The sequence below is a fragment of the Glycine soja genome, chromosome 19, assembly GCF_004193775.1.
Source record: "Glycine soja cultivar W05 chromosome 19, ASM419377v2, whole genome shotgun sequence".
Lineage (NCBI taxonomy): Eukaryota > Viridiplantae > Streptophyta > Magnoliopsida > Fabales > Fabaceae > Glycine > Glycine soja.
The window spans coordinates 8,166,469-8,191,799 of NC_041020.1; the positions used below are offsets into that span (position 1 = coordinate 8,166,469).

At 32.7% G+C, this 25,331-nt stretch overlaps 2 protein-coding genes across 3 annotated transcripts; one reads left to right on the forward strand and one right to left on the reverse strand.

Moving 5' to 3' along the window:
- The first annotated feature begins 631 nt into the window (after positions 1-631).
- On the forward strand, positions 632-8,764 carry LOC114399803 (plastidic glucose transporter 4-like). Its single transcript, XM_028362014.1, has 14 exons — positions 632-877; positions 1,034-1,297; positions 2,712-2,826; positions 3,042-3,109; positions 3,407-3,539; positions 3,622-3,721; positions 3,804-3,916; positions 4,769-4,862; positions 5,437-5,590; positions 6,051-6,197; positions 6,310-6,383; positions 7,491-7,579; positions 7,711-7,825; positions 8,280-8,764. Exons 2-14 carry the CDS (start codon positions 1,039-1,041, stop codon positions 8,460-8,462), a joined length of 1,644 nt encoding a protein of 547 aa, XP_028217815.1. The 5' UTR covers positions 632-877; positions 1,034-1,038; the 3' UTR covers positions 8,463-8,764.
- A 549-nt stretch (positions 8,765-9,313) lies between these two features.
- Positions 9,314-11,083, reverse strand: LOC114399804. Of its 2 annotated transcripts, none has more exons than XM_028362016.1 (4): positions 10,832-11,083; positions 10,594-10,651; positions 10,318-10,504; positions 9,314-9,717 (listed from the first exon to the last, which is right to left on the reverse strand). In XM_028362016.1, the coding sequence occupies exons 1-4, from the start codon at positions 11,021-11,023 to the stop codon at positions 9,675-9,677; spliced, it is 480 nt and encodes a 159-aa protein (XP_028217817.1). In that variant the 5' UTR covers positions 11,024-11,083; the 3' UTR covers positions 9,314-9,674. The 2 variants fall into 2 exon arrangements, with proteins under 2 accessions (XP_028217817.1, XP_028217816.1); XM_028362015.1 differs by having other exon boundaries at positions 10,594-10,654; positions 10,832-11,076.
- Between the last annotated feature and the right edge of the window lie 14,248 nt (positions 11,084-25,331).

Here is a 25,331-nt window from a genome sequence, read left to right on the forward strand (position 1 = left end):
TAGGATTATAATTTTTTAAGAGATTATAGGCATTCTAAAATAATTCTATTAAAATACAATAAGAATATTATGAACAATAATTTTTTTTTCAAATTTTTAACACAAAATTTTGACTTGAGATTATTATTATTTTTAAGTAACAACCTTTAAAATAATTTGAGACATTTTTTAATTAGGATATTTTACTTTTTTGATAGAACTTCAAAGTATCCACAAACTTCACCTTTCAGGTCCATTGTTCCGGGTGTTAGTCACTAAACTATATCCATGAGTAGAACAATTTGAGATTCTTATTTTTTTTAATCATGTTATTATATAAAGTAATGAAAATATTTATTTATTTTGTTGGATGATTAATCTTGATAAATTTCACTGATTATGTCTAATAAAATCCTTCTCTTTTAACTAAGTTTTTTTTATATTTATGAACGTTAAATTTAATATCTTACTTAAGAATCGAAGTCGGTATTATTTTCAGTTAGTGATATTTGAGACTATTATCTAAGTGTGTGGGAACAACTTCTAAGCCTTATTTATGATTGGATGAATCATGGATTCATGGTGCTTATCATTTATTATAAAATTTTATCTTCTAAGTTGTAATTAAATTATTTATTATTTATATGATACAAAAACAGCACCAAGAGCTTCATCTAATTTTTTTCTCTCTTTAAAATAGAGTTGAAATCTTGATCAACTTCATCTTTGTCGTTTGGTTTCACTTAGTAGCGATCCTTTCGAAGCCCTTTCCTTCCATCAGAAAACACAAATCCTGATAAAAAGAAGAAATTGCACGTTCTAAAGTGTTAGGAACGTCAACATTCAGAAGCACAAAAATTTCCTCACCCTTTTCAAATTTCTGTCACCCTTTTACTAGGTAATAATGCATCTGTTACTTTCATTTGCATTAACGATGACATTCTTTTTTTTATTTCCCACCATCATTTTTTTTTCCTGCATATTTTGTACATTCACATATGATTGTTTCAAAATTCCATGTTTTGATTTAATGGGTATTGGAATTTTCAATCAGAAAGCATGCAGGCATCAACTTTTGGTGTTGAAGAAGCTACTTTTGGGGTTCAAAGTCGTAGGGGGTTGGTGGGTTTTCGAGAGTTCAGAAATGGGAGTGTTCTGAGACCCAGAAGAGTGTGCATGGCTAATAATAACATTGATCTTTGTGGGTTAAGGCTTGGTTCTGTCACTATGGAAACTGAACTAACTAATGCTAGAGTTGGTTTTGGTGGCATTTTTGGGCCCTCCGTTAAGCCCAGATCAGTGAGGGTTATGGCTTCTGGTTTGTATGCTGTTGCTGGTGGCTTTGATTTGTTTGGTTTATTGGCTATTGTGAATTTTTCTGGACTGCATTTGCCAATGATGTGTATGTAATGTGCTTGGTTCATGTTGATGCCCTATGTGTTGTTTTCCTTAATGATGCTGTGTTTGGATTTCGCGGCAAAGTTGCTTTTTTATGTTTGATTTTGTTGTTGTTGAACCACATTGATGTTTTCTAGTAGGACTCTGCTTGTCTGTCTATGTTTGCTATTGTTGTTGATGTGGTTTGTTGACTCAGGTAGTTAAATTAAATCTGTTGCTTGATTTCCCCAACATGAAATTCGGCGACTGGTATTATGAGAATGCTGAGCATGATAAATGAAATTAATGATGTGATGCTTAATTGTAGTTTGTAATCCAGTTGATACATGAATGTTAATTTCAGCATGGTTGCAATAGTTAGGAAATTCAATTTATAAGGATAATATTCTTTTGTTGAGCTATATGTTAAGAGTTTATATACTGTAGAATTTGCCATTTATAATTGCCTTTTGTCTTGTTGGCTCTTAAATACTAATGGTATTAATATGCTTAAGTTTTGCAGTTGTGTATGCGTTGATTCTGGAAACACAGCTTTTAGTGCTGGAAATCACCTTTATAAGTCTTATTATAAAGGCAATTGATTCTGAAAACAGCTTTTAGTGCTAGAAATTGCCTTTATAAGTCTTGTATTTGCAAAGTCTCTGAACAGCTTTTCCCAGTATTGTCAGCTTACTGTGTAAAATATCACTTCTAGTTAGATGATTTGTGATTCTTGATTTAATTCATACAATTAGGTATGATTCAGCTAGCCAGCGATACATATCATGTGATTCATTGCAGATGACTAATCATGCAATATGTGAATGAATCAGTGTGATTTGTATCATTTGATATGAATTACATAATTCAACAAATTGTTATTTTTCCTTCTTTATGTTTCTTTAATCTTTAATGATTTCTCATGAAAGAAATTGAAAAGTTAGATAAGCTAAAATTGTTAAATGAAAACGAAATGAATGAGCACTACTGAATGCACCCTATTTGATTATTTGGCTGCTTTGTTTCTATTCTATGCATTTTATTTGGCTGTTCCATAGCTCTGTTTTTAGTTTTCTGAAATAGAGGCTTCACACTTGTTTTTTATTTTGTGAGACTTGTGGTTAACTTCGGATATATGTCAATTTCTAGTTTAGACCTATTACATTGAGCACTATACAATATATGTCAATTATATGATATATTTCAAGTTGTTTTTCATTGTCTCTTAGGATTCTATAAGATTTCTGATTCACAATTCAAAATTTAGCTTGGAAATTCAGATTTGAATTGAAATTTGAGAACTTTCTAGTTGTATGTTCATACAGATACTTATAGCAAGTAAAATTGAGTTGCAGATGGAAAAATTGAAGATGTTGTTCCAGCTACTCCTCAGGGCAAATCTTCTGGAGATGTTCTACCATATGTTGGTGTTGCTTGCCTCGGAGCCATTTTATTTGGCTATCATCTCGGGTATGGATAGCATTTTCATATTAGTATGTGGGTCAATGGACAACAATGCAGCATGTCATTTTCTTTGTGTTGACATCTAAGTTATAAAAATGATACGAGTAACTTGCGGACGTCTTTATGTTTTTTTGGCTGCTAGACATGTGTATAGCTGCTACTACTTTTCATTAAATATTATCTTCATGTTGGAGAACTCTAACAATCCCTGTTTGGTGTAGGGTGGTAAATGGCGCCCTTGAATACCTTGCTAAGGATCTTGCAATCACTGAAAATACTGTTCTACAAGGTACATGCTATATGTGTGTGTGTGTGTATTCGCAAATTATTAAAAATTTTGATTGATTTTATAGGCAACTAAAACTGTAGATATAAGAAGATGCAATTTCTTGTTTAATACACTCATAAAGGGCAAATTTTCAGTATGCATGTCTGTCCATGTTAATGGTATGGTTAACATAAACAGAAAATTAACTGATCTTTATAGAAGAAAATTTAAATGAATTTTTTAATTACATTTGTCCATGAATCTTTCTTCACTTTCATATGTCCTATCAATTGTTTTCTCTTGAATATCCATGAACAGGCTGGATTGTCAGCACATTACTTGCTGGTGCCACTGTTGGTTCATTTACTGGTGGATCATTGGCTGACCAATTTGGAAGAACTAGGACTTTTCAATTAGCCTCAATCCCTCTAGCAATTGGAGCATTTCTTGGGTCAGTCACTTGGTCTTCAGGATAATATTTTATCTTTTTATATTTTTGAAATCTGTCATTATAAACTATGATGTATTTGCAGTGCTACAGCACAGAGTGTTCAGCCAATGATCATTGGTCGCTTACTTGCTGGTATAGGAATTGGTGTTACATCTGCTATAGTACCACTATACATATCTGAGGTGCTTTATATATTATTCTTATCTTTGTGATCATGAGTATATAATTTATGTGGACTGTGTGGTAACTCCTTTTAATGGGCAGATTTCACCAACTGAAATTCGTGGTGCGCTCGGATCTGTTAATCAACTTTTTATATGCATTGGGATTCTTCTGGCACTGGTGGCTGGGCTGCCTCTGGCAGGGAACCCTATATGGTATTGGGTTGTTTCACCTTACCACTATTTGTTTTGGCAGGGAGGGGTGAGGATAGGGGTGTGAATATTTTAACCTAACCTCTTTTTTAGCTGTTTATTTCTTCAAGTGATTAATATCATCCAGAGATGGTAAAATATTACTAGAAAGTGGAGATATTTGTTTTTCTTTTTTATTTGAAAAATAAATGAAGTTGCAGAAGAAATCATGCTCCTAGAAGAGAATTATGCGAAGATTTTATATCCAAAGTATTTTATCAATAGAAACTGATGTCAAGGTTTTGATTGGACATCAATATTGGTAGTTATTTTCTGTCATTGATTTCTTTAGTTTTGAAATATGACATGTCCCATTATCAGTTGCTTCATTTAATCTTCTCATCATCATTGACATGAATGAATAAGAGAATTTAGTTGTGTGGTTTGGGTTTGTAATAAAAATGCAGTTTCATTCATACTTTGGATATTGAAATGCTGACACTATGGTGAAGGATATATTGAACTATTCAACAAGCAATCTGAAAATTTGATGTACACTAAATGATATTAAATCCATGTTTTTACATTGGGGCTTCTTTTTGTCAATACTTGAAGTTGGTACTTGATATTTCTACGCTATAGAAGTCAGAGCTTGTTTTTTCAGCCAATGCATCTGGATTCACTGGAAAGTTGTACACTTTAGCACATTTTTTCTTTTTCAGAAATAACTGTTCCTGGCTGATTTGATTGTGATAGTTTCAAGTTAAATTCAAATATGAATGTGCCTTCATTATTTTTAATTTATTTTCTTCTTGCTGAATCCAGAAACATTTGTTGCTCAGTTTTCTACTTTCATTTTTAATTTTATTTCGTCAGGTGGCGGTCAATGTTTGGCATTGCAGTAGTTCCATCTGTTCTGTTAGCACTCGGAATGGCAATTTCTCCAGAAAGTCCGCGCTGGCTTGTTCAGGTTTTTCCTGCAATTCTGTGGTATCTTTTGTTATGGAAGCAATACATTCATGTGACAATTAAACTAATGGGGAAAAAAATACTTTTAAACACATCAAAGGCTTTTTTTTTATTTATTTATCAAATTTTGTGTCACAAACCTAACCATGGGACAGTATCATATGGTGACAACCTTGCAAATAACCCTACTAGATTAAAACACATTAAAGGAGAGATTATATTATGTTTTAAATATACTTAAGACTATTAATGTTTTTAAATTCTTAACTGGATTGAAATTGTAAGAGACGTCATACTTATGTTTGTTATAAAATCCAACAGAATATACATATTATACGTAGATGATGTGCTTTTATGTGTGTTAAGATATACTTCAGAGTTAAGACACTGTCAAAATTTCCTTAAATGCTTAAACTAGATTGAAATGGTGTTATGATATTAACATTTTATTATATTGTCTAACAGAACATACTTATCATGCATAGATGACGTGCTTCTTTTGTATATCTGTTGAGATCTTAATGCAAAAATTTTATTGTAGTTTTTCTTTGAAAATTCCATGTATTATTTTACAGCAAGGTAAAATCTCTGAAGCTGAAAAGGCTATTAAAACACTCTATGGACAAGAAAGAGTTGCTGCAGTTATGCATGACTTAACAACAGCAAGTCAAGGTTCATCAGAACCTGAAGCAGGGTGGTTTGATCTGTTTAGTAGTCGATATTGGAAAGGTATGCTAAATTTCAGTGAGGACTAATTCTAGGTTTGGTAACACTATGGACAAAAATAATTTTCGCTGATAATGCTAAGCTGCATCTTTTCAAGCTCTTTTCATAAAATTTCCTTTCTTTAAGGGTGTTTATGTAAAGGAGGTTCATGAAAAATTCATAATGATTGTGATAATATATCTTGAATGATGATTCATGAAAATCAGTTGTCTCGGCTCAATCTAAACCCAATGCATAGATCAGATTTGATAACCCACGAGACTTCCCTTGGATGTTTGATTTCATTCTGGCCCTTTTCTCTACCTGATATATTTGTATGAAGAATTATTATTTACCAATAATATTATCATTGTTCATGTTTTAATTTCACTGACAACTTTTTTTTAGTTTACTATTTAGTTGATTAAATGTATTCTTTTATGAAATAGTATATAGCACTTCCTTAAAATATGCCTTGTTTCAGTTGTCAGTGTTGGGGCAGCACTTTTCTTGTTCCAGCAGTTGGCTGGAATAAATGCTGTAGTTTATTATTCAACTTCTGTGTTCCGTAGTGCTGGAATTGCTTCTGATGTTGCAGCAAGTGCCTTGGTTGGTGCATCAAATGTTTTTGGTTGGTATTTTTTATTCTTAAAAATGTTTATTGTGCATTCAGTAAAAGAAGGTTATTGTATATGTTCCGCAAACAAGATATTGTTTCTGATTGAAGTTTTATTTTGTTGCAGGAACTTGTATTGCTTCCTCCTTAATGGACAAACAAGGAAGGAAAAGTCTCCTTATCACAAGCTTTAGTGGGATGGTAATAGTTGTTTTCAGCACGCATCTTGTTAGACCTAAAGCATATAATGTTAGATGTTACATGATGGATTAATCACATCCCTGAAGCATCACAAGCTTAATTGTCAAATATTAATTTTTGTGGGCCTTATGCCTTGCTTGGCTAAAATTGTCCAGAGCAAAAGAAGTATACCTTACACTACTGTAGTGACATAATGCATGGTTGGTTTATGTGTCCAAATATACCTTTGTAATTCAAATATAATTTTGGACACATAAGCATTTTGATAATTTAGAAACTATCTGGTTTCAGCCTTCAACTCAGTTATGATACTTGAAAGGTCTACCTGGCAAAACATGAATACAAGTAATACTGACTTTATCAGTACTCACATTATACTAGAAAATAGAAATGCTTCTGCAGAGAAACAAATGTATTCATCCTACTTGAGTATGCTGATTTACTTTTTTTGTGCATGAATTTCCTTATCCTCCACATACTTTTTGTAGTTGTATGTTTAGTTTTTACTTATCAGTGTTTTGGTAATTGATTGCAATTTGCAAATATCATTTCTACTGAAGCCAGTAAATGGTAAGACATGGCATGCTGATTCTATTCATCTATTGGGTTTATTACTTACAAGAGGGAGTCTGGAGATTCTAATGCTAGTCAGACATTGTGATTTGGAAGAGTTCATGCACTTGTGTAGCTAGTACTAGGGAATGGAAGGGTTTGTAGATATTATTGTGCCATATTTTAAAATGGGAAAGATAAAAATGTGGCAATGCAATACATTTTTGAGAAAAGTCTAAACAAGGGATTGAACTTTATTCCGTTCTTGAAGGAAGGAAAGGTAATTTTCAAGTATTATGATCCTTGATTTCATTTTACGCTTAGATGTTAGAAGCATAATTAGGTTGGTAGGTAATGGATCTGTTCTTACTCTTCTTAGTTGCTTAAACAACTCAAATGATGCTTATAATTCAAACTAAATCTTCATCTCAATGGCTTAGTTCATTTCTGGTGTGTCATGACTCATGACTTATTCGACTTATTTTAAGCTGTGTAATAAGACATCGTGTATTTTTCATTTGTATAATTGACACCTTTTCTTTATGTCTCTCCCAGGCTGCTTCTATGTTGCTTCTTTCTCTGTCTTTTACATGGAAGGTTCTTGCACCATACTCTGGCACCCTTGCTGTTCTAGGGACTGTTCTGTAAGTCATTTAATTTTTTCAATAATAGTGATTCCATTCACTTCATGACTTAAACTTCAATGAACTTATATGTTCTTTTATTATTTAAGACTCACATTTCTGATGACTCTATGGTCTATGAATTTAACCAGCTATGTCCTATCCTTCTCTCTTGGTGCTGGTCCTGTGCCTGCCCTTCTTCTACCAGAGATATTTGCTTCTAGAATTAGAGCAAAAGCAGTTTCTTTGTCATTAGGCACACATTGGGTGAGTGACTTCACTATGGAACCTAATATTTTACCTGTGGTTAAGGCCTTTATCTTGCCAAAATTTTGAAATTATACTTCTTAAAAGCTAAAACAAACTAAAATTTTTGTACTTTGTAATAGCAGTTGCTGTGAGCTTACCAAACACTCAACTTGCTGTTCTTAAATAAAAATAAACAAGTAAATTAAAAAACAGAAGTATCCCAAAACTCGGCAACACAGTTGTGCCCTTCTACACATTTATTTTCTAAATGCTATCGTTGAAGAAACATTCCTTGGAAAATAGCTTCACTATGAATTTCCTCACTCCATATTTTGCTTCAGAAGTTCCTTGGATCTTTCTCACTAAATGATAATTATATTGATACGATTTTGCTACATTAAGCTTATTGCAATACCTAGTTGCCTAAATATTATGTTGAAAATGGAACTATGATTTTATTTGGTCTTATCAGATCTCCAACTTTGTCATTGGCCTCTACTTCTTGAGCGTTGTAAACAAGTTTGGTATCAGCTCCGTGTACTTGGGGTTCTCAGCTGTCTGTGTTCTTGCTGTTTTGTACATAGCTGGTAATGTTGTGGAAACAAAGGGTCGATCATTGGAGGAAATAGAACGTGCTCTCAGTGCTTCAGCATGAAAATATTCGAGGAAATGCATGTGTTCATAATTCCTATGCTGCTCACAGAACTGTTTTATGCTCTTGCTACTTGTTCCACACATTTGTCTGGCATGAGTGATAACAGGGATAGCTTGTTTATTGTAACCAAATGTTGCTCCTTTGCAAATATGGGAACAATATTTTGTGAGCTTTGGTCAAGCATCTCTATTCACTATGTTTTCAAACTGACAGTTTTTGTCACAATGTAAGGCAGCAAGAACATTCTCACTTCAAATTAAATTGAATAAGTATGATATCCTATGTTCAAAATTGAGTGAAAATTTTCACGATCTTCCTTTGATATAATAAACGAGTAAGGATAAAATAATAATATTGGATTTGTTTAGTAAATAGACGAATGATACAACCACATAGGAACATCTCAGAAGGGAAAATGTGGCATAGTAGTGAGTATTTATCCTGATATGCACTCTATGCCTGGCATTTCTAGGATATGCAAAATGTAAGCACATCTTTTAGTCGGAGTTACCAAATAGTTTAACTTGTTTACAATAACGATACTAAATTTTTTGCCATCAAAGGTGTTTACAAATTTATTTATTTTTTTCCTTAAGATTTTATTGGATCTCTGAACCATTGGTCACAAAAGAACTACGCTCCTTCATGAATGCACTTTGTGCACAGTTGTGACTTCAAAAAATTCAGTTAGATGTTGTGTCCCTTTAAACATAATCTTGACAAATCATCCAAAAAATGGGACATGTGGCAAATGATTAGCAAAGTGCAGACGAGTCTCCTGTACTATATATACACTTACACAGATGCTATTCTGTGTAAATAACACTTGCACACAGAGTAATATATATATATAAAGAACCTTAAACCAAAAATTCTAAGTTATCTTTCAGTCTAAAGATCAAACAGTTTCTTTGAAGGATACACTATTGGTAATGCTAATATATCAAATATAACATTAGCTCCGTCGTATTTACCAACATTATTTGCTATAAACAACCAAGGCAAATGTTACTGATATCAATGAAAATCATGCCATCTTTTAAGCCACAAAACATGAATAACTGATCTTCTCTTAGCATGTGCAACTACAACATAATGTCTTGACTCTTGACTCTTGAGCACTTCCATGGTGTTTTGGCTCGAATAATACCCTTTTTCATAATCAGTTTAACCAAATTTCACAGATTCCTCACTTCAGTTCCATGTTGATATCTACATGTTAGATTTCCTCTCCCACCTGTTCTTAGTGTCAAGCCTACAAAATATTAATAACACACATCAAATGATTGTGACATGAAACGAAACAAACAATTGAAATAACCATATATACATAAACAAAACACAATTACAATCCTATAAACACAACCAGTGTTATGTGATGTTAAAACAGGGATTAACCATAGCTGGTGATATGTGATATGTTAACAGTCTAAGCTTGCGAGGAGGACTAAGTTTGATTCCCGTAGAACATATTTTTTGGGAGGGGCGATTGTAAGTGTGACTAAGTCGAACTCAGGATTAGTCTCATAGCTGATTTAAAACACCAAAACTTGTGTGAATACCTCAAGATCACACAAGGAAGCCAAATACCCTAATTATGGATAAATTATTAGGTAGTTTGTGATTTCCATGTGTCCTATGATCCCAACTAACACCTACGTGATACATTATCAAGTTTTCAATTTACAAGAAAGTATTAATAACATTTTAATACATGTCATGTGGAGATTAGTAGGAATCATAATGGTCCTAGATCACATAATCATTCTCCTAACTACGGTAGTTAAAAAAAAATGAATTAACCATTGCTAACTAAGATCTATCAACCAAAGTGGAGTTATATATATATATATACCCCCAATGTAACTTTTGCTTCTTTGGTTCAGACATCACAGGTACATCATCCTTTGAGTCTTCAATTCTAGAATCAAATCCTTCACAATCATTCCACAACCTTGATTCTCTGTGATCAACATTTGAACCTTGAGTTACACTGTTTTGGCTTGATAAACCATAACCATGTGACTTTTTGTTGGCCCCATCTGCAGAACCAAAATATTACAGAACTAGAAAATCAACAACAATAGCATAAACACACAAACCATTACAATTAAGAAAAGAAGAAAAGAACCTTTGGATTTCGTTTTGAACTTTGATTTTGACTTCAGTTGCAAGCGCCTCTTGTGTAGCTCCTATCACAATCAAACGTTCAGAGAACGTTAACATGACAGAACACCCAACAAGCACAACAGTAAAACAGTACATACCCAGGTTTCAGAATGTTGGAAAAATCTGAAATTTATAAGCTTTTTGAAGGTGGGGGATGTAGAAACGAATGAAAAGTGAATTGAATTGAAGAGGGTACCTACACGAAATTTTGAGAGTTGGTCTTGGGTAATGCCTTTAGGGTTAAAATTGGGTCGGAGACACGATGAGGATGCCATTGCAGCTTCTCTTCTACGATCCTCTTCTTCTTCCTTTTCCATTGTCTCTTTCTTGTTCACTTTCATCTCCTTGCATATGGTTTCACCATTCGCTGTTATATTTTGGAGATCATCCATTTAATTATGTAGTCATGTGGAAATTGGAATACACATTCTTGATTCGTTAGTTTCCCCCCATAAGTCCCTTAAACTCAGGGATGTAATTTTGATTAGGGTAAAATATGTTTTAATCCATGTTAAATTAATAAATCTGTCTTCTTTTCTTCTTCTTTTTTTTTTTTTGCATTCAATTTCTAATAAAATGATAATTTTGGTTTTAATTCTTGTTATTTTTTTAGTCCTTTATAACTTAACAAATTTTGTATTTATTTTTCATATTTTTTTTCTTTCCCGTTGTGAATAGTCTCTTTGAAAAAAAAAGACTAATAAAAAATATTTTTTTTTTATCATGAAGTAAACATAATATTTGTTTAATTTATTGGAGACTAAAAATTATTATTTTATTAGGGACACAATGTAAAGAAATTTTTTATCATACATTAAACATAAAATTTGTGTATTTATAAGGGATCGAAAATATATTTTAACCTTTTAATTATTAATATTAAATTAATAGTAAGTTTTATTAAATAGAGAATGAAATAAAATTTGCATTCAATTTATTAACTAAATTAAATTAAAATTCTAAAACAATAAAAAGAAAACATGTTACAAACATTTCTTCTTATTATTTTTATAATATATTATTTTTTAGGTTTAATTACTTTTAAAAAGGATTTAATTGTCTATTTTTCTCCATTATGATTGGAGTGTATCCTTGGATTGATTGAGTGTTTAGTCTTTCATGATCATCACCAATGAAATTGCAACGAATTTGTGCAAGAAAAAGAAAGAACATAAGTGAAAAGAGAGAGGAGAATGAAGAATAATTGAGAGAAAAAGAGAAAAAAGAGTTTCATCCTAAAGCTTGCACAATAAGTAACTACATTTGTTTTTTTATACAAAATGAAGTAACTAACTTCCACTAATATACACAGTGACTACTCAAAGAGGGAAGGGATGGGCCTTGATTATGTCCATGTAATCTATCTAATTAAACTAATTACACAAAGCAAAACTCAAATTCGCAGCCCAATTATTCAATGGCAGAGGTTCTGACTTCCAAGCCCAATTTGATCCTCAAAATGGTAGAATTGATCAAGCTTATTTGTGACAAAGTTAAAGCTTTTTTTCTTAGCTTTCCAGGGACTACTCACATGATCCATCTAGAGTTCTTTAGTGTCCTATAGGCCCTGTTCAAGGCAGATAGGACAAATAAGCACAAAATTCAAAAATAGGCAATAATTATCAATTAAGCTCAATCATTTGCCTAAGACTAAAACTAAGTTAAAGTGAGAAAATAAGGGTCAAAGAGATGTCAATTGAGCTAAGAATAGAAAAATACTAAACTACAAATGCTCATTCAATATCTCATCTTTAAACATGTATTTGTTAATAGAATCATTTAGTGAAAATTACTCAGTTTGTTATAAAAAAATATATTCCTTTTGAGGAGTAAGTGCAATTTTCATGATTAACAAATTGGCACGCGTGGTGGGACAAGTTTGCCAAAAAAATTTGATCTTAAGAACAAGTCTTAATGAAAATTGTATGTTGTTAAGAAGTGGTAGAATGACAAACAATAGTCAAAGAAATCATACTAATAACAACAATAGTAATAATAACGTTGCAAACACTTCGACAGCAATGAACAAAATCAAACAAATTTACCTTCTGGGGTAAATAATGAAATGGTTGTGGGTACAAGTTAGGCAAATGATGACTATATAAATGTAAGAGATGAAGATGTGATGCGTTCACAAATTCAGACAAGCATTGTTGAAACTAGTTACCACAAAATAATGTAATCTCAACCACAAACACCCCACCATTTTCCACCATCAGACTGTGGGGAATGCCATCAGTGCCAAATAAAATGAACATACCACAACTGAGTCTGCTTATGCATCAAAGTCAAAATTCAACACCACCTATTGTGGTCAGTGGATGAACTAACAGGCTTTTAGAACTTGGGGAAATAATGATTCTCATGATGCTGACCAATTAAGAAATATAAGACTTCCTATTGAGGATAGGATAATAGGAGAAAGCAACATTGTCTCTACAGGTGTTTCTAATGAAGCATTAGTAGCCTTAGACAACAAATAGACCATAGTAATCATGAAATGGTTAATACTATAACAAATCATATGGCCTCGATCTTAAATCCTATGTTAAGAACCGTGGAAGCAAAGCTTCCAAGCTTATTTTGATTGTGCCAAAGACTCAAGTCAAGAATCAAGATTCAAGCAAGTTTCAAGAATCAAAGATTCATTCAATCAAGATTCAAGTGAAGATTCAAGAGAAGACTCAAGATACGCAAGAACCTCAAGAAAAACATCAAGATAAGTATAAAAATATTTTTTCAAAGAAAAGATTGAATAGCACAATTTGTCCAAAAGAATTTTTCAAAGAAAAATCTTTTACCAGAGTTTTTACTCTCTGGTAATCGATTACCACAAGGCAGTACCAGAAGCCCAAAACAGTTTTATAACTGTTTTACAAAGTAGTAATCAATTACCATGGGCATGTAATCGATTACCAATGTTTTTGAACGTTGAATTTCAAATTTCAAGAGTCACAACTTGTGATAAAATATTTTCAAAATAGTGTAATCGATTACACAATATTTGTAATTGATTACCAGTGTTTCTAAACATTGGTTTTAAAATCTAAACATGAAGAGTCACAACTGTTGATGTGTAATCGATTACACCATTATGGTAATCAATTACCAGTGACTAGTTTTGAAAAATAAATTGCCAAGAGATACAATTTTTAAAGTGACTGGTTTTTGAAGAAATAGCCAAGAGTCACAACTTTTAAAGTGACTAGTTTTAAAGAAAGTCACAACTTTTAAAGTGGCTGGTTTTTAAAGAAATAGTCAAGAGTCACAACTTTTAAAGTGACTAGTTTTAAAGAAAGTCACAACTTTTAAAGTGACTAGTTTTGAAGAAATTGCCAAGAGTCATAACTTTTAACATGATTTCTTCAAGAGCCATCAAATGGCTATAAATATGTGACCATAACACGAATTTCATAATTGATTCATTCAATCATTCTCAACATCTTTCTAAGAGTTTTTGTTCAACACTTGCTTTGTCAAGAAAAGTTCATTGGGCAAAAACTTGTGCTATTCTATTTTCCTCTCCTCCTCCATTCTTACAAAAAGCTTTTCAAGAGACCTACTCTTGGTGACTGTTTTCAAGAGAAGGTCTTCTTGGTTGAACACTGAACACAAAGGACCAACGTTCCTTGGGTTCATTGCAAGAAGCGGGATTTGCTTCTTGGTTGATCACTGAACACAAAAAATCAACATCTTTTGGGTTCATTGCAAGAAGTGGGTACAACTTCTTGATTGTTATCACTGGACACAAGGGACTAACGTTCCTTGGGGTTCATTGCAAGAAGTGGACATAACTTCTTGGTTGTAATCACTGAACACAAAGGAGGGGATTCCTATGTGGTTCATTGCTTGTAAAGGATTTTACAAGGATAGTGGAAATCTCAAGTGGGTTTCTTGGGGACTGGATGTAGGAACGGGTTGTGGCCGAACCAATATAAATTCGGTTTTGCATTCTCTCTTTCCTTAATCTCTTTTACTTTCTGTTGTGTTTATATTTCTTTATGTTTACTTCTCCTTATTTTTTATTCGAGTAACTTACAATTTAAGAAATAATTGAATCTAGGGAATATCTAAGAAAGAGAAATTTTCAATTAGGAATAGTCAATGAAATTTTAATTCAACCCCCCTTCTTAATATTTCTGAGGCCACGTGTACAACAAGAACTACCAACAAAAGTTATTAGCAAATGAATGACATCTTAACTCGAATAGGAGATGTTTTGGCCATTCCTAGAAATCAACCTTGGAATAGACATGTAATTTAGGAAATACCAATACAAGAGAGACCTATTAATAATAATAATAATGCTGGAAATGATGTTAATATCTCGGCTTGAATAATGAATGATAAAGAAACACCAAACTCTGTTTTGGTTAATAGAAACTGAAATGCAGATGAAGTCTTAGCCAATATGCAATGAAATCAAATACTTCAAGGACCAAATGGTCCAAATAGAGGTTTAGGTCTCAAAGCAATTCAAAATCCTCAGATCAATCAATGATCGAATAAGCTTTGAATAGGCATGGCTTCAAAGTAGGAAATGCACAACCACCTTACTTTGTTTTTGCCTTCCCTAATTATATTTTACAATCTGAATTGCCAAAGATACAAGGTGCATAAGTTTTCAAAATTTGTGAGAGAATTGGAAGAATCTACTATAGAACATGTAGTCTATTTTCAAATAGAATATGATGACTTTGCCATTGATGAATTCCTAAAAATGAAATATTTTCCAAGTTCTTTAACAAAAAATGCTTTTACTTGGTTCATCACATTGCCACCCAATTCAATATACACTTGGGCACAACTCGAAAGCGTGTTCCATAAACATTTCCTTAGAGGAGAGACTAAGGTTAGTCTTGTGGATATGACAACCACTAAACATTTCAATGGTGAAACAATTGAAGATTACTTGAATAGATTTTGACAAATGAAATATTGATTCTATACTCAAATTCTTGAGTATGAACTAGTCAAGATAGCTATTGCAGGTTTATATTTTTCAATTCAAAAAAAGTTGGTGAATCAACAGGTTAGAGATATGGCATAATTAGTAGAAAGAGTAAGAATTAAGCAAATAAAATATGAAAAAGAAAGGCATAAAAGATTTGACAAAAGTAGAAGGGGGAAAATTTCATATTTGGAACCATATAAAGATAATGATAATTATGTAAATTATCAAGATTTAGATGTTAGTCAAGAGAAGGATGAAATATGTGTGGCAGGATTACACCCGAGACCTCCTTATACTTGTCAAATGTTAAAGGTGGATGAAAACAAAAATTGCCTAACTCAAAATATAGTTTTGACATTACTAAGACAGATAAAATATTTGATGTATTTTTGAAAGACAAAAAAATTTTCCTTAGTGATGGTCATTAAATACCTACATTTGAACTAAGAAAAGGAAAAAAGATGTTGCAAATTTCATAATATTTTTTGACATTGGACTAACACTTATTTACATTTCAGAGACATGGTCCAAAAGGCTATTGATAAAGGTAGATTGAAGTTCGAGGAAAAAACAATGAAAGTGGACACTAACCTATTTCACATTCAAGCTAACTATGTAGAACCCATGCAAATCATGATGAGTGGAGCCTCGATTGGGACATCAAAAGTGAGCACCTCTCTGTCTAAAGAAGAGGTTAACCAAGCCCTAGAGGAGTTCAAAAAAGAGGAAGAGTTAGTTTTTCGACTTGCAAGAGATTCATTGGTTGATTTTCTATTGAAAAAACAAAAAGATGAGAACGAGGTTATGTCGTGTCCTCGTTGTAGTGTTATGTTTGATAGATCAGTATCCAAAGCTTTTGAGTCGTTAGAAATTCGAAAGAGTTTAAAAAAATTGCAAGAAACAAAGGTTAAGGAAAAGGAGAAGCAAAGTGCAAGCATGACTGTGAGCCAGGTTCAGAAGTCCTACCAGTGTATCTCAGAGGAAGTCCTACGTTCATCAAGCAAATGTTCCAACAAACAAGTGGTTTCAACCAGGGAACAAAAGATCTAACTTTCATTTTAAGGAGTTCAAAGTGAGTAGTTTGGCGCTTCAAAGGGGAGGAACCACTGAAGGTTCGAGGAAGGGATATTATGACTATCAAAATCCTCTTTGGGCGAATTGAAATATGTCAAAAACCTAATAAAGGAAGCATCAAAAGATGAGGAGAGATGCGATACTAGCAATGCAACATAAAAATGGTGTAAGACCGTCAGTCTTTGACAAAATTAATGAAGGTCCATCTTCTATATTCAGGAAAAAAATATTGATCAAAGATTAGAAGGAGAAAGAAATGATAGTAGACTTTTTCGAGTTTGGGCTTGAGCACTTATTAGAAGCAATATGTGGAGTCATTTCGATCTTACCAGCGGAATACGTAGAAGATTATTAGAATAGAAATATCTTGAGTGATTATGTTAGAGAGGGTTACTACGATGATCTTTCTTTAAGTCCCAAGGCTGTTTGGGTTACATAAGTTTTTTGTTTCACACCACATTGAAAAGTTGTAGTTTTCGATCCACCCATTGAGGATATAAGATTGCACATGAAACCACTCCATTTGACTGCTATGGTGGAGGACCAAATTATTAATAAGATCTTGCTTGGTCAATGGAGGGATTGCGTTTAATATCTTGCCAAGGTCTATGTTGTGCAGGTTTGGAAGGATGGTTAAGGATTTGATTCCTCACAATATAGTGGTGTCTGAATTTTATGGAAAACCTTCAGATTATGAGGGAGTGATTTGCTTGGATGTTTTAGTAGGTAGTAGGAGGAGGCCTATAGTGTTTTTGGTAATTTCTTCACAAGCTAATTTCAATATGTTTTTGGGAAGGGAATTGATCTATGGAGTTTGTGTTGTTCGTTCGACAGTTCATCCAAAGTTGTTCTTTTGGAATCAGTATGGCAAACTTGAGATGGTCAAAGCGGATCCGTCACCGTACGGAATTTACGTTGCCTTTGTAAGCGAAAGCAATCAAGCAATGACAAGGACTGCTCCGTTCGAAATCAAAGATTCATTCTATGTGAATAATAAATTTGATGACGAAAATGACATATTCTTTTGCTGGAATGTGAATAGAGGTTTTCTTTTGATTAACAAGGACGTTGAGAAAATGGCCAAAGCTAAAGAAACATGACTTTGACACAAGCATATACGAGTTTCATGGCCCACTTATCAACTTACATAACCAAAAATAAAAAGCAAGCGACTACTACGACCGGTGAAATCGAAACCACGATTACCGCGGCCGTTAAAAAGGGAAACATGGCTACTACGATTGTCAAAGACGAAAATACAACTATTGAGAGCGTTGAAATTGGACAAGTAGTTACTGCTATCATTGAAATTGAAACCACGACTATTGCAGTCGTCAAAAAGGGAAACACAACTACTGCAACCATTGAAATCGAAAAAATGGATACTGTGACCATCAAAATCGAAACAATGGCTACTACGACCCTAGAAACAAATGATGGATACCGATTCCATCAAAAAAAGGAAAGGGAATGATGGATACTGATGTCATAAAAAAGGAAAGGGAGTGATGGATACCGATGTCGTCGAAGTAAAGGAGAAATCAAAAGAAGTTTCTCAACGAAAAGGTGAGGATTTGAACTTGGATTATATCTATGATAATTCGCCTTTAGCTTTTGAGAAACCAATGTCCTCAGGGTCGAAAAGGGTGGAATCTCAGGATCCTTTAGAAGAAATTAACTTGGGGACTGAAGAAAATTGAAAGCCTACTTATGTAAGTAGCTGTTAGAAGTTGGGCTTCGAGGAAAAATAATTTCTTTATTGCATGAGTTCAAGGATTGTTTCGCATGAGAATATGAAGATGTGTCTAGACTCAGTACAAAATTGGTAGAACACAGATTGCTAATCTGTGAAGGCAAAAAAAACCAGTGAAGTAAGCACTAAGAAGATTCGCTCCTAATGTCTTAAAGGTTATCAAAGCAGAGATCGAAAGGCTACTAAAGGCCAAGTTTATTCGAACTACAAGGTATGTTGATTGGATCTTGAATATTGTTCTTGTGATTAAAAAGAATGGGAAATACATGTATGGATAGATTTTAGAGATTTAAATGCATCAACCCCGAAAGATGAATACCCCATGCTAATTGCTGATATGTTAATTGATTCAACAATATGAAATGAATTCTTAAGTTTATTGGATGGTTATTCAGGATATAATCAAATATACGTTGTTGAAAATGATACATCTAAAACTCGTTTTTGATTCCCGGGGGCATTAGGAACATATGATGGATAGTAATGTCATTTTGTTTGAAAAATGTTAGTGCAACATATCAAAGAGTAATGAATCTTATCTTTCATGATTTCATTGGAAAATTCATACAAGTCTATATAGATGTTGTTGTTGTAAAATTAGAATCAAAGGATAATCATCTAGACTATTTGAGATTCTCATTTGAAAGAATGAGAAAATATAGATTGAAAATGAATCCTTTAAAATGTGCTTTTGGTGTATCTGCAGGTGAATTATTGGGTTTTGTTATACATCAAAAGGTAATTGAAGTAGATAAAAATAAGGCGAAAGCCATTTTGGAGAGTTCCCCTCCAAAGAATAAAAAACAACTTCAATCATTATTAGGTAAGGTGAATTTTCTTAGACGATTCATTTCTAGTCTATCGGGAAAAACTAAAGTGTTTTCACCTTTACTCAGATTAAAGAATGAAGTTGAATTTTGATGGAAAAGGAACACCAAGAAGCTTTTAATGGCATTAAGAGATATCTTGCAAATCCACTAGTTTTAGTGCCTTATGTAAAAGGAAAAGACTTTAGATTTTACATTGCAACATCAAATTCAACTATTGCAAGCATGCTAGTGCAAGAGGATGATAATCGCATATAATGTGTTGTTTATTATCTAAGTTGAATTCTTAATGATGTCAAAATTAGATATAGTGCAATAAAAAAACTGTGCTTACACTTGTATTATTCTTGTACTAAACTTAAGTATTATATAAAATCTTTCAATGTTCAAGTACTCTCTCATAACAATGTTATTAAATTTATGTTGTCTTAATCTATTTTGCACAATAGAATAGGGAAATGGACCCTTGCATTAACTGGATTTTCCCTTACTTTTGTGCCATTAAAAGCTATTAAAGCCTAAGTTATAGGTAGATTTCTTGGTTGATCATTCGAACATCAAAATATTGGAATGCTATATATGAATTAAACCTTGGATATTATATTTCGATGGATCAAAACATGTAAATGGGGCTGAAATTGATGTTGTTTTAATTTCCCCAAATGATATACCTATGAAGATCCTTTTTGAAATACAACCTGTTTGTTCCAACAATGAAGCAAAATGAAGCTTTGATAGTTGGTTTGGAAACATTACTAAATTTAGGTGCAAAACATTTTTTGATTAGAGGAGATTCTGAGTTAGCTATCAATCAATTAACTCGTAAATTTAAATGCATCAAAAGTAATTTACTGAAGTATTTTTCATATGCAGTTAAGTTATTGGCTTGATTCAAAGAGGTTGAATTCGAACATATGTTTCGAGAACAAAATAAGGAAGCTAATGATTTGGCTCAAATTGTGTCTGGTTATAAGTTAAGTAAACAAAGTTTTGAAGCATTAATAATTGTCAAAGAAAAATTACAAGATGAAATAGAGATTTTAAATATTAATCTGATGGTAAATCATGACTAGAGCAAGCCTTTGACAAATTATCTTCAAAATGCCAATCTATTTGTTGATCGAAAAACAAAATATAAGGTTGTTAATTATGTCATACTTGGAGATGAGTTGTATAAAAGGAGTATGAATGGACTCTTATTAAAATGCTTGAGAGAATCAGAAACTTATATAGCTTTGGCTAAAACCTATGATGAAATTTGTGGTTCTCAGCAAGCTAGTGAAAGATGAAGTGGATGCTATTTTGACAAGGTTATTATTGGCCAACTATTTTGAAGGATTGCATAAATTATGCAAAACCGTGTGAAGAGTGCCAAAAATATGGTCTCATACAAGAAGTTCCAGCAAGTGAGTTACATTCGATAACAAAACCTTAGCCTTTTTTAGGATGAACATTAGATTTGATAGGTCAAATACGTTAACCTTCTTCGAAGGGGCATAGGTTCATCTTAGTTGTTGTTGATTATTTTACCAAGTGGGTAGTATCAATCCCTTTAAAAAATGATGATCAAGGTGATATAATTAACTTCATAAAACATAATATTATTTTTCTATTCGGTATCCCAAAAACACTTACAACAGATCAAGGTACTGTTTTTACTGGTCAAAAAGTGGTTCAATATGCCAATTCTTGAAATATTAAGTTAGTAACTTTTACCCCTTATTATGCTCAAGTCGATGACCATGTTGAAGCCATAAACAAGATTTTAATAAGCTTAATTAAAAAACATGTTGGCCAAAAACCTAGGATTTGGCATAAAAGTTTAGATCAAGTTCTTTGGGCTTATCGAAATTCACCAAAAGGAGCTACTGGTGTTACCCCATTTAAGTTGGTTTATGGGCATGAGATAGTTTTTCCTATTGAAATAAATTTAATTTCAATTCGAATTCAGAGACAAAATGAGATTCTTGTCCAAGACTATTGTGATATGGTGTATGACGAGTTGAATGTTTTATATGAAGAGTGTTTAATTGCTTTGAAAAATATTATTTGTCAAAAAGAAAAGTTGGTTAAGAATTACAACAAAAAGGTTAAGAAAAAATACTTTCGTTTGGAAAGTTATATTACCTATGGACAAAAACTCAAAAGTTCTTGGTAAATAGTCACCAAATTGGGATGGACTGTATGCTATAAAAAATGTTATATCTGAAAATGCTTATGCAATTTGAGAAGTAAACACAGACAGTTATGTTGGTTCGATGAATGGAAAGTACTTAAAAATATATACACCAATGATAACTTTAAATAAAAATTCCCATAACTTAGATAGTTAAAGTCAAATTGTTCGAAAGGAAATTGCATGAATGCCAAAAATATCAACAAATTACAATTCAATAATCTACAACAGAAGAGGATTTAGTGGATCAAATAAAATGGTTTTGCTTCCATTCATTGAATGCCTCATTCCATGTAGATAATGAATTCATAGACTTCTTTGGAGCATGCTAGAGTTGCATGGGCTTCTCGAGAGGACCTTTCAGCCCTTGCACTATTTCTTTAGCAGTTGAATACAAAGGGTCTTTATTTTGTTCATTGATCTCCTTAGAGGATCAAAGCTCTTGAAGCTTGAGGCGAGTGGAACGGAGTTCTTCTTGAATCAGCTTAAGGAGCACCATAAGCTCTTCTTTTTCTCTCACTAGCATCGCCTCAGCTTTCTCAGTTTTTTCGATTGGTCCTTGAATTAACATAATCTTTTCCTTGGCTTTTTGGAAGCCTTCTCGGGCCTGGACCAGCTTTTTTCCATCCTCCTTTGTTGAAGGTTCTATATCAACAATTTCTGCAGTGTGCTAACTATGTAGTTGATGAGCTTTGAAGACATTATTGAAAACATTAGGGAAAGACTCGATTTCCTTATGAATCTCATCAACTACCCGGTCATTAAATTTGAAAACTTCATTTTTTGATTGTTGAAGCTGAGACTTGTAATCTGGATTAGAGAGGGAATCTTCAAGAGGTTGATCAAACACTAGTCTTTGAAACTTCCACTTAGCTTTGTTGAAATGTGTGAATGGCCTGTTGTGGCTGGATCAAAAACTTTTGATGGCATTGAATTAGAAAAGCAAACATCAATAAAAGAGAAAGGGTCGACATCTAGTGGATATGTTTCCCTTTGAAGATCCTCTACATCCATCATAAGTGATTCTTCGACAATATTTGAAATTAAAAAAGAAATAATTAAACTTTATTGTTAAGATACATAAAAATAAAATGAGGGATCTCTGTTATACACACTCTGTTCAATTATAGGCTCATTTGTTTCGACAATTGGAATGAAATAAAAAGTATCAACAAGAACCTCAATAGATAATTCGTGTTTACCTTTACTCCATTTGATAGTGTCCTACATAGAACCACAAGATTTAATTAGTTTATCAAAGCAAATCTCAATCGAAAAGGGTCTTTGAGAGTAATAATTTGTCCACCATGAGTAAAAAAATTTCGTGCTTAGATAACAGTTCTCGAAAGAAGAAAGTTCAAAATATAGTTTCAAGGGTTATGTGGTTGGCTAAGATGACATTTAACAATAATTGCACAATCCACAGAGGTCCGGCTATGGGCTTCATCTTACCCGGGGTATCCATCACCTTGTAAATTGAAGCCAATAGAAATTTGCCAAGGCAAATGTCTTCTCCAAAATGAAGAGCTTGGGCTAGGTTGTAGCTGTACTTGGGAATTTGAAGAGAGCAAGTGCAAATGAGATGTGAAGATACCCAATACATCTAAAAAGCTATGTGTTTAGCATTAGAAATTTCTTCGGTATCTTTCACATTCTTCTTGATGAAAGTTCCATAAGATTTTTCACTAAAGTCTATATCTATCTCGTTTCTCTATTTGATCTTCAAACAAACCTAAAACATAAGTTTTGCCTAAGGGTTTAAGCCTAGCGATTGTAGCTATGTCTAGTAAATTTAAACTAATAAAACCACAAGGGAGTTCCAGAACGTGTAAACTACAATTCCAGAATAGGAATGAGGACATCAACATAGGCATATCCAAACTTACGATATCATACTTGCTAAATTGAATTAAGTTGTAAGTGCATATGTTCTTTCATTGTTGGGATTTTTTTGGCTTCTACCCTAACAAGCCAGTTGAAAAAGGTCTTCCTATCCTTTGGAGAAGAGGCCCTAAAAATCCCATTTTTCTCCTTCAGGAAAGCTCTCCTTATGAACTATAGCGTACTCATCTTTATAAGTGGGGAACCAAGAGTTGATAACTTCATAATCTAACTTAGGGCAATATGGACCTACAAAGCAAATTTCTTTAGAGTTCAAGAAAGTTGGAAGTAGTAGCTAAGTTTCCCATACTTTCTTGCATTCTTCTTCATGCTCAGTGATTGAGAGTAACTCAAGGCCATGGTTAGATTTCATTGAAGACACGATCGGTGTTGGCAAAGGTGTGCTCATACTAGTGTTAGCAAAAACATCTTGCTCTGTAAGGTTGGTGTGTTGAGAGGAAGCAACCATTACTGATTGGAAGGTGAAGGAGAAGGGGAGAGTAGTCACGAGAAAGAAAGAGCTCAAGTGTGGAAATTAGGGGTAATAAGGAAGTAGTGGGAGTGCAACTGACGTTTGAGTTATATATATGGAGAGTTTAAAAGATGGAAAATTTTCAAAATTTGAATAATTTAAATATCTTTTAAGCTGATGATATGATCTTATGGCACATGAATAGGGTAGGTTGTTACAACCATAAAATAGGCAATCATTTCCTATTGGTTAGTGTGAAAATCGCAACCATGATTAGATGATGTTCCCAAAACATTTGATTGGACATGATATTTAAGTAATATTTGAATAGTTGTTACAAAAATATTGCATTCTCTAAAGATATTACTCGAATACATTATTTTTGGGGGGAATATGTTACCTCTGTTATGTAAAATTTGATTAAGTTATATAAATCAAATTTCGATGTACTTGTCTAAGAGATGAATAAAGGAATTCATTCAAAAACAAGCAGAATATGGCAGAAATTCGAGAAATTTGGTTGCGTAATCGAAGGAAATTATTTCAATTGAGATTGCTAATTTCAATAATTTCATTCACGCATGTGGGATTGGAAAGCATTGGAGAGCAAAGTAATTTTCGACAAATCGAAGTATCAGTTGACATGGTTGCACAGAAGTTATGAGAAGACAGTAACTAGTATCATATCAATGTATTTAGGAATATCTTTGTACACGTGTTAAAATCATGTAGTTTGACCATTAATATTAGTAGTCTAAAAATAAACCGTCGACTACCAATTTCAAGGGGGTTGAAACAAAATCACTTAATTCCTCAAAGTACCAACACATCTACTATCGAAATTGGCTAAAGGTTCAGTAGGTTATCATGTATGTATTTAATTCTCATCTTTTATGAATTTATGTATGTTCATTTTGTTGCATAGTTCTAAACCATGTACCTTTTCCAATCCCCATTTTTTCTCGAAACCTTTACTTTTCCAATCTCTATTTCTGATTACTATAAAAATTACTATCGAAGTATAATAATTATCAAAATTAACCTTTTAATAAAAAAATTATTTTTAAAGTTACTTACAAATCATCTTATAGACCATTATATGATATTACTAAAATTAAAAATGGATATATTTATCAAAATTATTGTTATTATGTGCATTAAGTACTAAATAATTCTCTGATAAGTTGAAAACTATGAATTTGCTTGTTTGATTAAAAAGAACTTACAATAGAGAATGAATTATATGTCTTATCTTTAAACATTTATTTATTAATAGAATCATTTAGTGAAAATTACTTAGTTTGCTATAAAAATATATTCCTTTCGAGAAGTGTAATTTTCACGATTAACACAATGTCACGTGTATTTTCATGTTAACATCAGAATACCACATTAGTTGTCAACTAACAAAACTTATGGTCAACTAATGGAGGAAAAAAAATTGTGACCTTTTGAAAAATGGGAATAAAATACATGAAGAATAAAGTTGGAGACAAAATTTGTGAGAAAGCTATAAGTTAGAGAAAAAAATGTGATTAAAATTTTCACTTATTTTCTTACTAA